General features: G+C 35.5%; 1 protein-coding gene across 2 annotated transcripts in view; it reads right to left on the bottom strand.

The window, feature by feature from the left end:
* Positions 1-19343, bottom strand: part of SKIP (Shal K[+] channel interacting protein) — a 570918-nt gene that overhangs the window by 12633 nt on the left and 538942 nt on the right. For both annotated transcript variants that reach the window (XM_017617810.1, XM_017617820.1), the window contains exons 11-13: positions 15706-15869; positions 8145-8226; positions 6469-6672 (exon numbers count right to left, since the gene is read on the bottom strand). In XM_017617810.1, coding sequence (XP_017473299.1) covers positions 6469-6672; positions 8145-8226; positions 15706-15869 — 450 coding nt within the window. The remainder of the gene's footprint in view (positions 1-6468; positions 6673-8144; positions 8227-15705; positions 15870-19343) is intronic.

The following is a 19343-nucleotide window of genomic DNA, read 5'->3' as shown; positions in this document are numbered from 1 at the left end:
AATTGCAGCTCCGTCTCTTCTACAGGCGGTGATTGGGCTCCTATTACGGCATTCATAGGTCGAGAGTCGAGGTAGGTGGTGACTGACTCTCTATGGATGTCATTAATGGCTCGCTGTCCGGAGTGCGGCGTTCTGACAAGTCTGTAGCTTCGTCCACTGCGTCCAACTAGTCCCCGGCGTCCAAACTGGCGCAGCATAGTTTAGAACCGGCCGGCCAATTGCCTTGTATGTTGCCAGCAACGTTTCTTTGTCTTTGCCCCAAGTGCTGCCGGCGAGCGACTTGAGGACCTTGTTGCGGCTCTGTACTTTATTGACAACCGCGGTTGTGTGCATGGAGTAGGAGAGCAGGCTATCGACCCCTAAAATTTTCAGGTTATTTACAGTCGGTATTGGTGTTCCATCGACGTGTATACCTAATTCTAGCCTGACCTCCTTCGTCGAGGTGGTGAAGAGGGTCACCGTTGATTTCGTTGGGGAGAGTGTTAGGCTCCTTGCAGTGAAGAAGCGAGAAAGGCTGGAGAGATAGTCGTTTACTTTTGAGCAGAGGTCATCAATTCCATTCCCGGAGCGTACATAAAATTATGATGGTAAACCATCATTGATTTTGCTGAACATATACATACATATTAATATGTTTAGCTCCTTCATATTGTATACTGACTGTTGATTTTAATAAAGGGTTTAAGTCAAAGTAAGGAGGGACGAAATTCTAATTTCCCTTGTTTGTTCAAAGGATTCAGTTAGGATCCCAGTTTGCCACCAATCGATTCAGCCACCGAAAGGAGATCTCAGGATGTTTGCGATGATGTCTCAAGAAAACGAGGGCTATAGAACGATTTCAAGTTCTTACGATCAATTGGTAAATTACATACATAGATGTATGTAGCAAAATGATAACTGCTGTGATATTCAGCCAAAATGCACAACAACAGTATTAATATTTCTATGGTATACATATGTGCTAAGCAGCTGATGCAGTATACATATCGCTAACTTAGAAAGAAAAGTTGCTAAGTCCCATTTTAAAAATTTTACAGGAGAGGAAAAAATCTTCCTATAGCCATTTTCTTTAACTATTTCCCAAGACTTTGATTCAAACATTTTGTGCGTTTAAAGCTAAGCAAAACTCCATAAGAATCAGAAGGATTCGACATTTATTAAAAGATGTCGTATTATTTTGGCCTTATCGGATTTGTGGTGCTTCTTTTGGACTTAGCAAATTTTCCTTTTATTGCTTATGAAGAGGAAAATATAAGACAAGTACCTTTATAATTTTCGAAACGATGCGTATTCAATTTCTCTAGCCTCCTATATCAAAATATGAGTTTTCATAAAAAGTGGACTTAGCAACTTTTCACTCTAAGCTAGCGATATATAACACCGCAAATAAACAGTAAATTTAACACTCACAACAAAATTAATATATTCTCGAAACTATGGGCAAAATATAGTAAAATTGCGTATTTATTTTTCTCTGAAATGTCAGAATTTTTTTTAAAGGACTTTGAAATTTCAAAAATAGGAAGAACCGAAAAAAATATAAACAAAAGCAGTGCAATGTAGAATACAAATCGTCGATGTTTTTGCAAAACCGCCCATCGACCAGTTTAAAAACCCCCTAAATCGCCATTGTGACATAAACGACAATTGGTAAACTTGAACTCCAGGGGCGTATTTCATAAAAGTGACAGGTGCTACAATTGTCGATTTTTCTATAAAATTTCACTGCCACAATTGTCGGCGACATTTTTCCTGGTTCATATACATTTGTAGGCAACTGTGAAAATTTTTGTAAAACGACAGTGATAATATGGAATATTGTCGATAACTGTGCTGACAATTGTCACTCTGACAAAATTGTCGCGACACACAGTGCTTCCCTTCCATATAAAACGCGGGCAAAAATAGAGTTATGGACGGATTTAAATGAAAATTCGCTTCTTAGTAAAATTGAGGACGCTAAATTCAAAAATGCAATTAGTATTTAGATAACTTTCATACTTTCACTGTAAATTAAAAATTAAAATTGAAAATTTTGTGTTATTGTGGCTTTTACATAGGTATGTACATATATGTAGTTCGTTCTATTTTCAAAAGTGAGGTGTCAAATGACAGGGGTTGGCCTGTAGATGTGCAATAAAGTTTTTATTTTTAAAAGTGTGCCAAATTTGTAACATTTTATTAAAATTATTTAGTAAGTCAAATGAACTAGATATTGCATTATGGGTATCAATTGAACTAGTTTTGAAAATACTTTACTTCCAAACGACAGGTAAAAGGGTTGCCACATGTTTAAAAAATCAAATTCACTTTAATTAAGGGAATAAGGTAACTAAAATATGTATATCAAAATTAGTATCAGAAAAATGAAAAAAGTTGACATATTTAGAAAGAAATAAGTGACGAGTAAAAACATTAATGAGTTAATTTAAGAGTCCAATAATTTAAAGGAATTGTAATCAGAAAAAATCACTGATTAAAAATGTATATATTTGTAATAAAATAACAAATACGATGGCGTAATCCTATGGTTTGACGTAATTATTATTTTAGTTTAACTAAATTCGACTTTATAAAGAGGTGGCAACCCTACTCGTGATATTTTTTAGCTAAAACCTTCTTAAATATCTTTCGTCTGACTCCCTTATGGTGATACCTATCTATTTAAATTACCTAATTCCTTTAATTCAAGTGGAATTTAATTTTTTAAACAGGTGGCAACTTTCTGCATGTAGTTAGTATGCATTTCGATTGATACCCATCTCTTCAATTTCTTCATTTAACTCATACAAAAATTGTAATCTAATTTTGTAACAATCTAATTTTTTAACAGGTGGCAACTCTTTTTAAAAAAATAAACCCTCTATTTGTCAACAGGTCAAGCTTTTTAATCTGACACTTCATTTTTGAAAATGGAACGAATCGTGCAGATCTCAAGGCAATGACAAAAAATGATTTTATGCATTAGCGAAAAACACATTACTTCAGAAAGTGCAAAAAATTAGCAGGTTTTTATTTCTTCCTTTGAAAGCTAAAAGCTTGTACTATTTAATAAAATAATAAAAAATAAGCTATTTTTACATATATTTTTTATTTAAAAATTTGCAATATTTATTTTTGAAAAAATTATATGTGCAGGACTAATATATACACCACCACTTCCTCGAGTTTCGTCCTTCTAACTTTGTTAGCTTAAAAATTAAACTTAATCTAAGGCGCAATTTCATTAACTATTTGTCCTTGTAAAGCTAAAAAAAACTCTACACTTTTATTTTCTACATAGCCTCTTCTTTTCATTTGGTACCCATATTGTAATCCTACATTGCACTGATTTTTTAAATAATTTTTTTAATTAATCATATCTTTAAAACCTCAAAGTCCTTTAAAAAAATCTCGACCCATAGTTTCGTGCGTATGTATGTATATTGTTTTTTCCACTGGCTATGAAAATTAAATGGAGAAGCTTTGGTATATGAAGAAAGCAAGTATTTTTAATTAAAAATTTAAATTTTTCAAATACAGTTCTCGCTCAACTCTTTTCAAAATATTAATTCCGGATCCCCTTTAATCAATATCTACATATATACAAATCTGGCTGATAATTACAATGTAGGGACGCTAAAATGACACAAAAAGGCGCCGAGACTAGTGATGGTGAAAAAATCTAATAATGGGTTAATCGGTTAATTGATTAATCGAAAGCATTTGATTATTAATTACAATTCATAGTAAGAAATTAACCCATTAATCGATCGTTTCGATTAAAATCGAAAAAAAAAACATTTTATAAGTTATAAAAAAATTGACCGTTTGACGCTATGACTAGCAAAATAATAAAAAAAAAAGTTTAAAAGTGTATACCAATAAACCCCATGTCAAAATTATAACCCCATCCCACATTTAAGAATTAAAAATCTTGTTATTTAATTTGAGTAATATTTATAAAAATGTGTGAATTTTTTAACAAAACGCGTATAAACCCAAGTTCAACCTTTAGGTAATATTAAAAAAATTCAACTAACTTTCGTAAAATTTCGAGCTTTTTAAGAAGATTCCTTAGAAAGACTTGGAGTATGCAGTTCTGTAGTCCATTGAATATTAGTATAATAAAATTGGCCTAGGGCGGCAATTTTTGATTGCGTAATTTTTATGCTTACATTTTTGCTTGAGTCAAGGAGTAAACTTCACTAGCCGAGACACGTAAACTTAATTTTGTTTGTTTGTGATCTGTATACCATTTTTTTAGATCAGGTAATTTTTACAATATAATTTAATTTTAGGTTCGCATTGCGAGCGAATACATTGTACAAGTACGGCCATGTACGTTGTGGCGTATGAGTAATATGATTACCTGGGGCCTATTTCATAAAGCGACAGTGATAATTTTGTAACGACGAGCACTTTCCATGTTGTCAGTGACAATGCGACAGTTTGGAGGGTGGTTTTTTTCTTTTCATAACAACAATTGTCACCACCTCTAAAATTCCATGACAACTTCCAACGAAAAAGTGACAAATTGTCATTGTCAGGGTTCAAAATTGTAGTTAACAAAATTGTCGCAAGTCATATAAAATGTATATGAAAATCATATGTAATAATTACATTGTATTATTTTAGTTTTAAGAAATATTAAAACTATTGAATAGTAATGAAATGCGCACAATTACCATATAAATACATTTACAAAACTCTCCTGTGAACGCTTTGCGACGGAGCTATTTGGTTTCGTCGCTATTGTCGCAACAATTTTGTCAGAGTGACAATTGTCAGCAGAATTGTCGACAATATTCCATATTATCACTGTCGTTTTACAAAAATTTTCACAGTTGCCTACAAACGTATATGAAACAGGAAAAAAGTCGCCGACAATTGTGGCAGTGAAATTTTATAGAAAAATCGCCAATTGTCGCACCTGTCACTTCAATGAAATAGGCCCCTGGCCCTACTTCATACAAAAAATATTTCATATTTTCATTTAAACATTCAAAACTAGTTTATTTATTCATCCATTTACATCGTTAGCTAGTGATTTTTTGTAAAAAGGAGGTGATTTTAAGCAAACTAAAGAAACTAGAAAATATTTGATATATTTTAATTTTTTTCTTGTTGAAGTTTGCATTTTTTTTTTAATAAAAAAAGAAAATATCTTGCGAAAATTACCTAATCTGGAAAAACAGTATACAGATCCATAATTTACGACCCAATGTTAAGTTCACGTGTTTTGGCTTTTTTTGTGTAATTTCAAACCTTGAGATTTTCCCGAAGTACCTTATCTATCATATAAGAGGCAAATGGTTATTCCGGTAAAAAAAGTCACAATAAAAGGGTTCGAATTAAGACTTATAAAATTGGCATCATACAAGACCATTTAATTGACAATCTTCTATTTAGTTGCTGTCAGTTTCTCCACTTAAACTTACCAAAGAAAATGTATACTTCTTAATTACAAAACGAAATGCATAACGCATGCAATAATCCAATAAAATATACAGCGCATATCTACCTTAAATTATGCCAAAAATAGACAACGTAGCATTTTTAAGAGGAATCACGAAATGACTGTTTCTGCATATGAATTCGTTTCATGGTTAAACCTTAATATGGTAGTGATTGCATTGCGGGTACACTTCTTACAAAATGCTTTTAAAATTTGCAATAATTTTCTCACAAAGTTGACCAGAGCCGTAGTTTATATGAATATAGCCGAAATATGTAATTTAAAAAGCCTCAAACAATTGGGGTCAGATATTTGAACCACAGGAACATTTACGATTTCGAATACCAATCAAAATGGAACAAAGCTAAACTAATTCAGCCTTGGTCAATGCAGAAATGATGGCAAGTAGTGGAAAAGTTTCTATAATGCGATTAAAAAGAGTTGCCTACACACTCACACACAGAGAAGCATGCGTACAAACAGAATTAACTTACCAACGATTTATGTAGATACAAAATCGGATTGCAAATGTAAACACAAAAATGCAAAACTAAAGTAACAACAACAAGTAGCTGGCAAAGTTGTGTAACTGAAATGGGTGACTAGTCGCACCCCGGCTTTGCAGGCTAGTTGTGTAGGCACTTGGCTGTTTGGTTGCCAACCTCTGAGCCATTTGCTTAAGTTGCCGGCTTACAAATACGCTGGTGACTGGACAGAGGCCGCTGCTAGTTTCAATTCGTTTCTATAATTTTCATGCAAAAAGTACGAGGCCGCACACAAACTCACTCTAGGATCTAACAAATGCGCTCACATTCCTTGTGTGCATTATTACTCGATTATTCGGTTCCCATTTACACATTTCAACACATCATTTGCATTTGGAGAGCAAACTTTTTGATTTTCATGAGATTTACAACGGCAAATTGCAAATTTTCTATTTGTTGAACACATACAAACGCACACTAACATTCATTCACTCAGCTGCAGGCTGCATGCTGGTCGTTCAACGTTTCTAATGGTAATTAACTTACATGATGCACTGTGGCCTTCTGGCTGATGGTGTTGGCTTTGTGCGGAATGCCGTTCTTTTTACTCTTCGCCGCCAGACTGGGCGGTAGACCACGCGTTGCCGCAATATCCTCGTAATCGGATGATGGGCTTGGCGAGAGCGATGGCGACGCGCCGATGCCGCCGCTCAGAGTACGATAGCGGGCGGTGCAATTGTTGGTGCCGATCTGCAAAAACGTATAAATATGAAACGAAAAATTTAAATCAGTGGCAAAATAGTGAAAACTAGTTAAACATGGTTGGTGGTGGAGGAGGATGTTGAGGTAGAATGTCCACTTTGGTTAGTAAATTGGTGGCAAATTTAGATTGGCCGCACATTTTGCACGAAGGACGGAAGCATAAAATGTGCTGGAGTAACTTGGATGGATCCTACATATTCACTAGTTCAACAGTTGAAACGATAGATATCCTCAGAGTAAACTAAATTTCTTAGAAGCAAAAACCGTAAAGGCTTTGGTTTTTAAAACAAAAATCATAATTCTACCGTTACGATTGGATTTGGATTTTTTTGATCAAATTTAATCGCTATTTTATGACCTTAACTTTAGCAATCAAGAATAATTGCTATTTTTAAATTTTTGTTTTTTCGGTCATTTCTACCACAACATTTGTTTTCAGATTTAATTTCCTAGTTCATGAAATATTTATACAGGTCATGGAAACGCATTGCCCATTATAACAGTCAAAAGTGATTGAAAAAATATAAGTACAAAAAAACAATTTTTTTTATGAAAAAAAAATAAACTAAATAATTAGTGCTAGTTTTAAATAACAATTTTTTCACAGCTGTTCAAATTTGTATAGCAGGTGAAAATGCCCAGATCCATACAATTTAGAAGTTAGCGGACTCGCATGGCGTATGAGCAACTTTTAAATGGTAATAAATGAGTTGGCTGATTGTGGCACGCAGCTATTGGCCCAGAGCGGACAAAGAAAAACAAATTGACAAAAAGATATTTAGAGAATATAAATATGTATGTACTTATGAGTAGTAAAGTACAGCGCAATCGTAGTGGCGGCAGTTGACGCTGCGGCAAAAATTACACTAGTGCAACAAATTTGCAAAGTTGTTTTAAAAGCTTTTCGAAAAAAAACGTATAGTTTCTGTTTGAAATTTTATTGCTTTGCTTTCAGCTTTTTAGTTTTGTTTTGATTTTGGCTTTGCTCTCCCAGCGTTGCCGTGCAGTCGAAATGCGGCAGCGGCTGTGCCAAACTGAATGAATGGAGAAATCATTACTTGCTGACTGCAAAACGGTAAAACAGCAGCAAAAGTTTGTTGTTAAAGTGCACTTAATCAATTTAGCGGCCGCCAACATTGAAACAGCTGCCACCACTCGTTGGTCGCTTAGCATCTGTTGGCTACTGGATGCTGATTGCCGCCTGGCGTTGCACCAGATGACAACTCGATACTTTCTTTTGCTATTAACGCAAATGATGAAAAAGTGTGCACAGGTTGACGGTCGCGTTGCTGTTTGCATTGCCTTTAGTTGTTCTACCAATACTTTTATTATTTTATTTTATCGCATTTGCTGCAAATTGTCTTTGACATGTTTTTCTTGGCACAAAGCTAATTTCAGCTTTTCATTTAGTTCTTAGAAGTTTGAAATTATTCAGTTTTATATTATTTGCTTTTACTTACCGACACAGCACTTAGACGCGAAGTGACACTTTGCAGATCCGATATTGAGCCTGCGTAGTCGCCGCTTTCCCGGTCATGCGATCTGGAAATGAATGAAGACATGAACATAAATTATTTGAGGAAAATGTTAAAGATGTGCATAGTAAAGGTGCTTTTTTTATGAAATGAATCGCTTTAGGTTTGAGCAACGTTGGAAAATAATGCAAACGAACTGGACAACGAATTTGTTCAAAAAATCATATTTTAGTCAAAGCTGCTGTATTTTGGGATCGGAATGAAACCAATGCAACCTCAGAGAGTGCATTTTTTTTAGTATTTACCATTGTGAGCTGGGATTGTAGCCCTCTATGTGAAAAACAGCATCATTTAAAATAATGGATGACTTCAACAATAATGTGAGCATGGAGATCAAGCGCAGACCAATTTTTGTAATTACGAGCAGTTTCTTGATCTACCGGAGCACGCAAACCTTTCCAAACGACAACTCAGGCATACTCCTCTCCTGCGGTTGAACACTAAAAGCGTCCCATATGCGATGGACATGGGCGCCTCGTTTAAGTAAATCAAAAGCAGGATTACCGAAATTTACATACAACCCACTTCAAAACCAAACTTTGCTAAGAATGAGCAAGTAAAATACCTGAAAAATCCGCGGCTATCTGCTCGGGACACTGACCCATAGATGTAGATGCCAAAGTGATCGGCATACCTTTCAACAAGTTCTGCGGGAGTTGCAAGAACTAGCGCTCGACAAAACAGTTAAACACTTTCTTTACGAGTTCCTGTAGGAGTGAGGTTAAAAACACCTGGTTAACCATTCCTGCAGATTATTTCAGATTGAAGTTGCCGCTATCTGTTTGATATACTTGGGTGACAAACCATCTAATACAATACGCGACGGGATTTTTCAAATGGCCGATATCAAGTAAAGATAAAGATGTTCGCGCAAGTTACATGGCCCAGTTTGCATATACATAAGTATGTACGACGGGTTTCGAAGAAAATAGGAGCTTGCTTAAAAGTATGTATAATAGTTGCACTGGCTGCGACAAAAATCGAATTTGAAGTTTTGAAGACCATTTAATTTTAGTACAGCAAAGTGCAAGTTTGAAATCTCTTAAGTTTACCGTTGATTTTTTAGATGGTGTCGCGCATTTTCTTCATACATACTCGTATAACGCATGATCAAAATCGATTATTATATGGAGAAAAAGCCACAACACCCTCCAAACATTTAATGGGCTATAAAACTGCACAGTCGTAAATTTATATAAATGCTGAATAAAAAGTTCAACATTTTTATGCATTTCTTTTAAATTTTTGTGAATTTTATAAAAAGAGTGAAACTGTGATTACTTGGTTTACGTTATAGAATTAACTACGTTTTCATAAAAAATTAATGAAAGAATTCTTTCGTGAAAATAATGTAAATATTATATTAGAACAATGTGTATACTAACTTTTGACTCTGGCTGTATATACACTTGCAGTGATTAACTACTGGAACTTCCCAACGAAACAGAGGCAAAATTTAGCCTTCTGGTCTTGGAAAACCCGATAAAAGGCGGCAGACAAATTAAAACAAAAAGCGGTCAAGTAGTAGCACGTGATATGATAATGAGAATAAAATAAACATTAAAAATTTGTTCTCTATCTACATAAGTAGTATATACGCTTATATATTAGTGTAATAGACTGAGTAACTTAAAAAATATGTACGAATTTAGCAATGCTGCTCATAGTAAAGGAGATTTTCTGGGGGTGGCTGAATATGTGATTTATACTTTAATAGCTGTCATTTGGATTTATCACACAGATAAAGTGGTAAACAAACCACCAACGTCTTTACACAAACCGATATTTACTAGATACTTTTGCCAAGAACTCTAACGCCCTTTAGCTTAGCATAAAAGGATTAAAGCCAGTGCGTAAATGTAATCGGGAATCGCTTCAAAATATTGTGGCTGTAAGCAAACACAAACTGAAATTTGATGTTATCAACTCAATGGTAAAGAAGAGCAATCTTCTTGCTTTATTATAAGAAATTAAAAAAAAAAAAACTAAATGTGCTCGATAAAACCAATATTCACTGGGATATCAACTGACTGAGTGGCTAAAGGATGAGAATCAAAATAGCAATAATAACCCAAATCAACTGTCGACAAAGCATTCGAAATCATCAATTTCATATTGTTACGCACAAATTCGCACGCATACATCAGGATGCCAAGCCAGTTGGCCAGGCTAGTCGGAAACGCACTCGGGCACACAAATGCATTTAGATAAGAGTGCTGTAAATGAAGCACAATAGCCAGAAAAAGCAAAATGGATAACACAAGCGCACAAAGCAAACATAAAGTGTGAAACTAATGAGAAATCGAAGTCGTATATTGGCACTTTTAACCAGTACTGCGACAGGAGGTCAGCACGGTAGGACGATTGCATCGTGAAAGTCGAAGTGAAAGTCAAACTGATGAGCACCCTCTCGCATTTACCAGCGCCAACAACAACAACAGCTACGGTAAACGTGAGTGCGAATTGCTGAACACTCGTGATTGGCAATAGCCAACAGACAATTCGAGACACGCAAACACACGCTCAATCAAAGTTATTCAAGTGTTTTACAGTTGGAATATGTATAAAGGTGTATCTGTGATTGTGTGCTATTAGTTCAGTGTTATCCTTTTTCGTAGTTTTCCACACGTACGCATCCAAATAGACTACTTGGCATTTGAGGAGGTAAGCACTGGTAGAAACACGGACGGCGAGTCAAACAAAGCAATAGACACTGAGCAAGTTAGTTATAAATAAAACTCTGTGCCATACTCGAGTCAACGGTCGATAACGAAGTGTGACTGCGATGGTTAAATCCAAGGAGAATATGGTTACGACGCCGAAGTAATCAAAAACTTTGCACGTTACTTTTCATGTGATTTTATTCGAATCGACAAAATGAATGGGTTTGTGAATTCGAAAATTTCAGTTATACTACATAGATATGTATGTGTTTTTTGTGCATGAGGCTCAAAGGTATAAGTAAAACTGTTAATAGAGCACAATTTCGGTCAACCCAGTGAAGCTGAGTTATTACGAAGGCCGTTCTTCGAAACTATCAATGTACATATATTTCGTTTTTTACGAGTATAATTAAAGTTTAAATAGAGTATGTGCTTTTTGTACGTCTGTATTTACTTATATCTATTAAGGCGCCACACCAAAACAAGGTATCCAGTGAAACATTAAACTTGGGAAACGGTCGAGCAGAAATTTTAGACTATGCCAAGTAATTTTCGTTACCACTCGACGCTCGAAAACGGACTTGCACTGGACATGACACTCGCAATGAGGCTGAACATTCTGGGTTTGCTTCACAACAACTCACACAAAACAATAGGAGGACCGAAATGCTCATCGGCGTAGCCAGAATGAAATTTAGGGAGGGGGGGAGGGGGGGCAACACTATTAAGCTGGCATTTCAGGGTACTATTTTTTTATATATATAAGGAAAATTTGAAAGTTAGGGGGGGGGCGGCTCGAGCACCCTCCTGCCCCTACCTGGCTACGCCCATGGAAATGCTATACTATGTATTGGAAAAATCTGTTTCGCTTGATACAGCACTTTACTTCTATTGTCTTTTAGCAGCTGTGTGCAATTTCTAACATTCCACTTACGGAACAATAACAGCAGATATGCGGTTTCCGTTTTTCGCTGGCAATCATAGTCTGGTAGACCTGAGTACGTAAAATAAGCAACTTAAATATCATTTCTTCTAGACAAATTGAAAATGATATACAAAGAGTCTTTACAGTGCACTATGGTCTGGAGTTCATATTTTTGGCATATATTAAAAAAAAAATCAACTAATTTAAAAAAAAGAGATACGCAGTAATAATGGAGATATTTCAGTGGTCCAAAAAATACCAAAAATTAACTTGATACGGCAACCCTGGTCTATTTATGAGGTGTCAAAAATTAAGCTTGTGAACAGCTGTGTAAAAGATTGTAAGTAAAAATTTTATAAATTTACAATGGAAAACTACAAAAAAGGTTTCTGTTTTTTAACTGAATAAAAAAAATGTGGTTAATTGTGAAAATATCTTTATGGCGCGGTGTTTCGTTAATAAATTTTTTAAGTACAAATTTTGTATTTGCCTGTGTTTTGTGGAGTAAAAGTTGTATGTATTGTCTCGTGTTGTTCAAGATTTTTATGTTAGGTGAAAACTGAGAGTATGCTCTTTAAAATTTTGTGTTCGGGCTTTGCCCTTTTTCCCCCATATAAGAATATTTGTAACATTTTAATTCCAACACAAAGAAGTACTTGGAGTCCGGCTAGAGCGCGATCGTAAAACTTCTTCTTCTTCTTTTTGGCGCTGTAACCGCCCAAGCGATTTTGGCCGACTTCAGCAAAGCACGCCAGTCGTTTTTCCTGTGTGCCAACTGACGCCAATTGGAAATGCCAAGTGAAGCCAAGTCCTTCTCCACCTGATCTTTCCATCGCAGTGGGGGCCTCCCTCTTCCTCTGCTGCCACCAGCGGGTTCCGAGTTGAATACTTTCAGTGCTGGAGCGTCGGTGTCCATTCGAACGACATGGCCAAGCCAGCGGAGCCGCTGTATTTTAATTCGCTGCACTATGTCCATATCGTTGTAAAGCTCATACAGCTCATCGTTCCATCGTCTGCGGTACTCGCCGTTGCCAACGCGTAAAGGCCCGTAAATCTCCCGCAAAATCTTTCTCTCAAACAATCCAAGAGCCCGGTGAGGCGGTTGTCATTGTCCATGCTTCTGCGCAATATACCAGCACGGGCAGGATGAGTGACTTATAGAACGTGGTTTTCGTACGTCGAGAGGACTTTACTCCTGAATGGCCTACTTAGGCCAAAGTAGCACATGCTGGCTAGAGCGATTATGCGTTGGATTTCCTTGCTGACATTATTATTGGTGTTAATGCTGGTTCCCAAGTAAACGAAATTCTCTACTTTCTCGAAATTGTAACTGTCAACAGTGACGTGGGTGCCAAGGCGCGAATGTGCTGACTGTTTGTTTGATGACAGGAGATACTTCGTCTTGTCCTCGTTTACCACCAGACCCATGCGCTTTGCTTCCCTATCCAACTTGGAAAAGGCAGAACAGACTTCGCGGTTTTTGTTACCGATGATGTCGATGTCATCGGCATAAGCCAGCAATTGCACGCTCTTGTAGTAAATTGTTCTTGAGCAGTTCAGTTTTGCGGCTCTTATTATCTTCTCCAACATCAGATTAAAAAAGACACATGAAAGGGAGTCGCCCTGTCTGAAACCCCGTTTTGCGGCGAACGGCTCGGATAGGTCTTTCCCAATTCTGACGGAGCTGGTGGTATTGCTCATCGTCATTTTACACAGCCGTGTGAGTTTTGAGGGCATGCCAAATTCAGACATAGCGGCGTATAGGCAACTCCTTTTAGTGCTGTCAAAAGCGGCTTTAAAGTCGACAAATAGATGGTGAGTGTCAATCCATTTCTCGTGGGTCTTTTCCAAGATTTGGCGTATTGTGAATACCTGGTATATGGTGGATTTACCAGATCTAAAGCCACACTGATAAGGCCCAATAAGTTCATTGACGGTGGGCTTCAGTCTTCCACACAATACGCTCGATAAGACCTTGTAGCCTATGCTTAGAAGGCTGATCCCGCGTAAGTTGGCGCGAATGGCGGGATCACCTTTCTTGTGGATTGGGCNTTCTTGTGGATTGGGCAGAGCACACTTAAATTCCAGTCGTCGGGCATGCGTTCATCTGACCATATTCTGCACAAGAGTTGATGCATGCACCTTATCAACTCCTCGCCGCCGTACTTGAATATCTCAGCTGGCAGGCTGTCTGCGCCACGTACCTCGTCATAGTCAGGCGGTGGAACGTCGACTCCGTCATCATCGACTGCGGGCTCGGGTTCTTCTTCTCCACAACTTTCCGTGCTTGAGGGAACATGTAGAATCATTAGTGGCTAAAATTTCCCATGAGGAAACTTTTTGTGGCATTGTGATATTAATTAGCCATTTGTTAATACTTTCTCTAAAGAACGGCTTAAATATATATCGTCGTTTAAAGTGCAAAACCGCGTTTCAACAAAATGCAAAACCGCGTATCAGCAAAATGCAAAACCACGTATGTGAGGTTGCATAAATTATTTTTTAGAGAGTAAAAAGACTCATATTTCAAAATGGTTCTCTTTTTTATAAAGAAATCGCATATCTGGATAGCATATTTCAGGACGAATGGATAACGATTGAGCCAAGAACTTGTGTCAGCAAATACAATTTTTGGCAGCCAATGTCAGTTACGCGGTTTTGCGGAATGACGATACGCGGTTTTGTACTTTAAACGACGATATGTATTTTAAGGGCAAACAAATAAAATGAAGTCAATACAAACGTGATGCACAATATTGGCAACTCTGGTAAATTTTAATGATAACAAAGCTAAAAAATTTACGATTTAAAATTTTGTTAATTTCTTATTAAAAATCGTAATTTTCATTCATATATGTATATGTATGCATGTTCACTGCCTTTTAACATTTTAGCACCTTTGGCCTTAAATTCATATTGGTCACTTATTGTTAGCTGCTTTTCTTTCTAAGACCGCTCACAGTATTTATTGGTGGGCAATAAATTGATAGCTTGTACGTACATACATACATATACATACATATTTAGCACTCGTCCTACGTTTCCCGTATTCAACTTTTCTGGCTTTATTGTAAATTGCTGCAGTATTATCCTCAAACGGTAAAATATAAAGCCGATCTGCAGAATTTGTGTTGTATTTATCTGGCACCTTTTTATATTCGTATCGGCCTGTATTTTCCTAACTTTAGGTGTTTCCTTCCCAGCAGTATTTGAGTGAAGGAGCTGTGGAATTAGTAAAATTTTATATCCGAAATTTTCGTGAGATTTTCTACACAATTTATCACCTTGATAAACTCGCCGCAGCCTACCTACTTAGTTAAGTATTCAGAGGTTTTGAAAATTTTAGCGAAAAAGCAAAGTCATCTTCAAGGTCGTTGAAAATTTTAACGAGCTTGTACTACAAATTCTATTGACAGAAAAGTTCGCTTACCGCTTAGCCAGTTTTTTCAATGGGTTCACTGCCCATTTGCCAAATCTGAATAATGTCATTCGTTTTAAACTGGGAATTTAATAAATCTGTGGTGTCTTGCTCATACTCTGCTGGGTTTACTTGCACCATTTTCAAAAGCAGAATACATACGCGTATATTTTATCTGAATGTGAATGCTTTGTGAGTAGCTCTTTGGCCTATCGCAGCCATATTTATTATTAATGTGTTGACTAAAGCAGTTAGTAGCTTTTTCAACAGTAGCTAAAGCAATAATAAGAAAACCATATACAGCCCACAAAATACAATAGAAACCCTTTCAAAGTCTTCATGTTATTTTGTACTCGTTGTGCGTAGCTTTAAACTCTTTCTCAATGCCCAGATACATACTTACAGACAGATATGAATGTACAAAAATTTTTGCCTAAAGTATTTACATACTTATGCTTATACATATGTATGTAAACTTACCTGGCGTGTGTTAACGGTATTATTGTCGGTGGATTTGGCGGCTGCTGTGGCACGATAAGCCCACGCCTGGGCGGTCCTCGTTGTGGCAGTGAAATATCTCCGGCGGATCTTAATGAAATTACACCAACACTCTCACGATTCGAGGTGAAGCGAACACGACCACCCTGTGGATTAGAAGCAACAACAACAAAAATTATGTTTTATTTAGCCGTGCTGAAATATCCGTAAAGAAACATTCAAAGGAGTAATGGTGAGCATAAAAACAGTTGTGGTCTGCTGGGGAAACGCTCAGAATTATGAAAAATTAACGAAGTTTATAAAAGTTGGAAAACAACTACCTAAATACATATGGGCACATCTAAAAAACAGGTAACCTTTGTGTTGTTTAGCTTTATTTTCACTGTTGTAAACTAAATGAAGCTGGTTGCTTTTGGATATAACTCATTGACGTATACTTGAAGCCTAAAAAAAAAATTTGGATCAATTTTCTGCCTAACTTTTGAAATATAGGTGCTTAAATTAAAAAAAATAATGAAAACAAGTGAATTTTTTATGTAATTTTTAAGAGGGGCACAATTAATTATGTCATAACTTTTGAAGCACACCATATTATGATTTGAAATTAAATGGGTATTTAGCACTTATGTGTACACTTCATATGTAGTAGGTGAGAAAAGTGTGCATTAAAAAATAACGAAATGGCAAGTAACTCAAAGTCTGTAACTCCACATCTCACAATTTTCAAAATTTTCGGTTTATCGCATATAGATTATGAAGCATTTAAGTTTAAGAACTTTTTAAGTATGTATTTTATTTTACAAACAATTACGAATAATTTGACACCTTAGCAAGAGGTGTGCTTTCAGAATAAACCAACTTTTAAAGATAAAATATTCTGCGATCTTGAGCGTAATTTTTATTTCAAAAACACCTTTATTGAAGGCACATTTGGAAAATACGTCGAAACGATCTAAATCCTTCTATAACTGCTAGTCCTTATAAAATTACATATACCTGTAAAATGCTTAAAAAAAATTTATATATATAAGTGTGTAAAAACCCTGATTTAATGATGCTCCTTCTTTTAGCCGGAATATTTCGAGAGTGGTATCAAAGCAGCATTCGACAAATGTTCTGATACACCCAGAAAAAACTCCGCCAAAAATGATTCTCTCAACACAGGATTTGGTAACTATAACTAAATAATGCAACTATAACCAAATTATGTGTTGAGAGAAATATATTTAGCTCACTTTTTTCTGGGTGTAGTTGCTCTTACTTAATTGGAGCCTTCTAAATTCAATGGCGTCCTCAGTTTTACCCTGTTGGCTCCACTTTTCGAGATAGCGGTACTTGAAACTTTGCTTAAATTTTAACTATTTTATAAAAAAAACTGCAAGAGTTTTGAAGATATTTTACTAAAATTTTGCACATAACCGTTTTTTTAATATTACCTCAACTATTCCATAAAATTATCGAAATCGGTTCACTGAAATATGTAGCTCCCAANAGCGGTACTTGAAACTTTGCTTAAATTTTAACTATTTTATAAAAAAAACTGCAAGAGTTTTGAAGATATTTTACTAAAATTTTGCACATAACCGTTTTTTTAATATTACCTCAACTATTCCATAAAATTATCGAAATCGGTTCACTGAAATATGTAGCTCCCAAACAACTGATTGATCAGAGACGTTGTTTTGCGTTATAACTCCTCCAATTAAACAGGTTAAAATTTAGTATAGGTTCAATTTAACATATAGCACCCATACAATTTATTATTCAGATATGAAGTTAGAGTTATAGCGCATATATATATATATATAGCGCTATATGTTAATGTGAACATATTCCGATAATTTTAAGGAATAATTAAGGTAATATTAAAAAACTGTTATGTGCAAAATTTTAGTAAAATAACTTCAAAACTGAGGGAGTTATTTATAAAATAGTAAAAAGTTAATCAAATTTTCAAGTACCGTTATCACGAAACCCGGAGCTAATCTGGTAAAACGGGGCATGCCATTGAATTTAGAACGTCAACATCTAAAGAAATAAAGGATATCGTGGTTATCATTGGAAAAAGGCGTACCCAAAAATTGTAAGGAATGGCGATTTTCTATATTAAATAATTTTTGCCGCATTGTCATAATATTGAGCCAAATGGACTACTGATACTCTAGAATAGAGTGGCAGCATGGTTAAATTACGATTTCGCTTATATTACCGATATTAAAAAAATCACTTACAGTCTTATAGGAAATTGCCTTATTTTACTGCCTTTACATTTTTTAAGTTACAATATAAGTCCAAGCTGTGTAGAGCTGCCAATACAAACATATAGTCAGGCTTATAAGCCAGTAATTATACATTTTTATACATTTAATTTGAAATAGTATGCACCAACGGATTGAAAGCAGTAAATAATTAGTACCTTTTCTACTACTTTAAAATGCGTGACCGGAATAGACCTACCGAAAAAGTGCGGTTAAGTTACTGACAACACCTTGTTATTATTACACCATGTGGAAAATCAAGTTTAAATTTTTTGAAGAGACTTAAACTGTGTTCTCATTACAGCATAAATTACTTTGTTTCGATTAAATTACTTCACATAAACCAAGTATGTTGACATTTTCTTTCATAATTTCTATAGATATGTGATTAGCACATGTACGTACGAGTGTGTGGTTTGCACTTGATTTCAAAAAACAAATCGCTATATACCTTTAGGCGTTTCTTAAAATTTCCTCAACAGTGGGGGCTAAAATAAATGAAAACATCTTTTTTTATTCATTTGGTTCTTGGTTTGATAAATTATTTTATATCTTTTTATTTAATCTATTGACAGATTATACAAAGCGAAATTATTTGATTTCAGCATGATTTGCTTATAAATCACAAATGAGCCGTAAATTACGATAATGTGGACATGCTTTTAACTTTGCATTCATTTAAATGACATTGTGAAATATGTGGTTTCCGTGTACGCATGGTATTCTGGATTTTGGTATAACATCCAAAGGTTAATCAAGTCAACCCAATAATGCAAAATAGATAAATTTGCGCATTCCTGCTTCTAGCATAAGGGCGACGAAATGTATTTACTACACATTTATTAATTTTTTATACGCCTGCCCTACATATCTTCGTAGTAAGAAAATACAAGTCATATTTCGACACCTGAGTGGAAGATCGACGTATCTTGGCAGCCAGTTCGAAAACGCCCTATATCAGAAAACTTCTCAAGAACGCCCTATATCAGAAACTATCAATAGAAAAAATACCGAATCTACAAAAATCGATGAGAAATGATTGCTCAGTGTAAATAAAATGATTGCGCAATGAGCGCTTCCTGCTGATTTAACGAGTTTATTAACGATTAAACGTACTGAGTGATGAAAGCTAGATAAGCAAAAGAGACAGAACGCTTTTTAATGAGGAGTAATATTTTGAGTGGAAAGGAAGGTGAGGTAAGTTGAAAGAGATCCTTATTTTTTAACTCACAAAGTAGGTAATTACAATTTATTGATCTTGAATTGAGTTGTAGTGCGGAGGAAGATGGAAATTTAATTCCCCAGTGACGAATTTTTGCGAACTCTGTCAAAAAATACACTAATCAAAAAATTAAGAAAGGT

The sequence above is a fragment of the Rhagoletis zephyria genome, unplaced genomic scaffold (assembly GCF_001687245.7).
Source record: "Rhagoletis zephyria isolate East Lansing unplaced genomic scaffold, Rhagoletis_zephyria_1.1 Rzeph_scaffold_00031, whole genome shotgun sequence".
Taxonomy (NCBI): domain Eukaryota; kingdom Metazoa; phylum Arthropoda; class Insecta; order Diptera; family Tephritidae; genus Rhagoletis; species Rhagoletis zephyria.
This window is presented reverse-complemented; position numbering and strand designations above follow the sequence as displayed.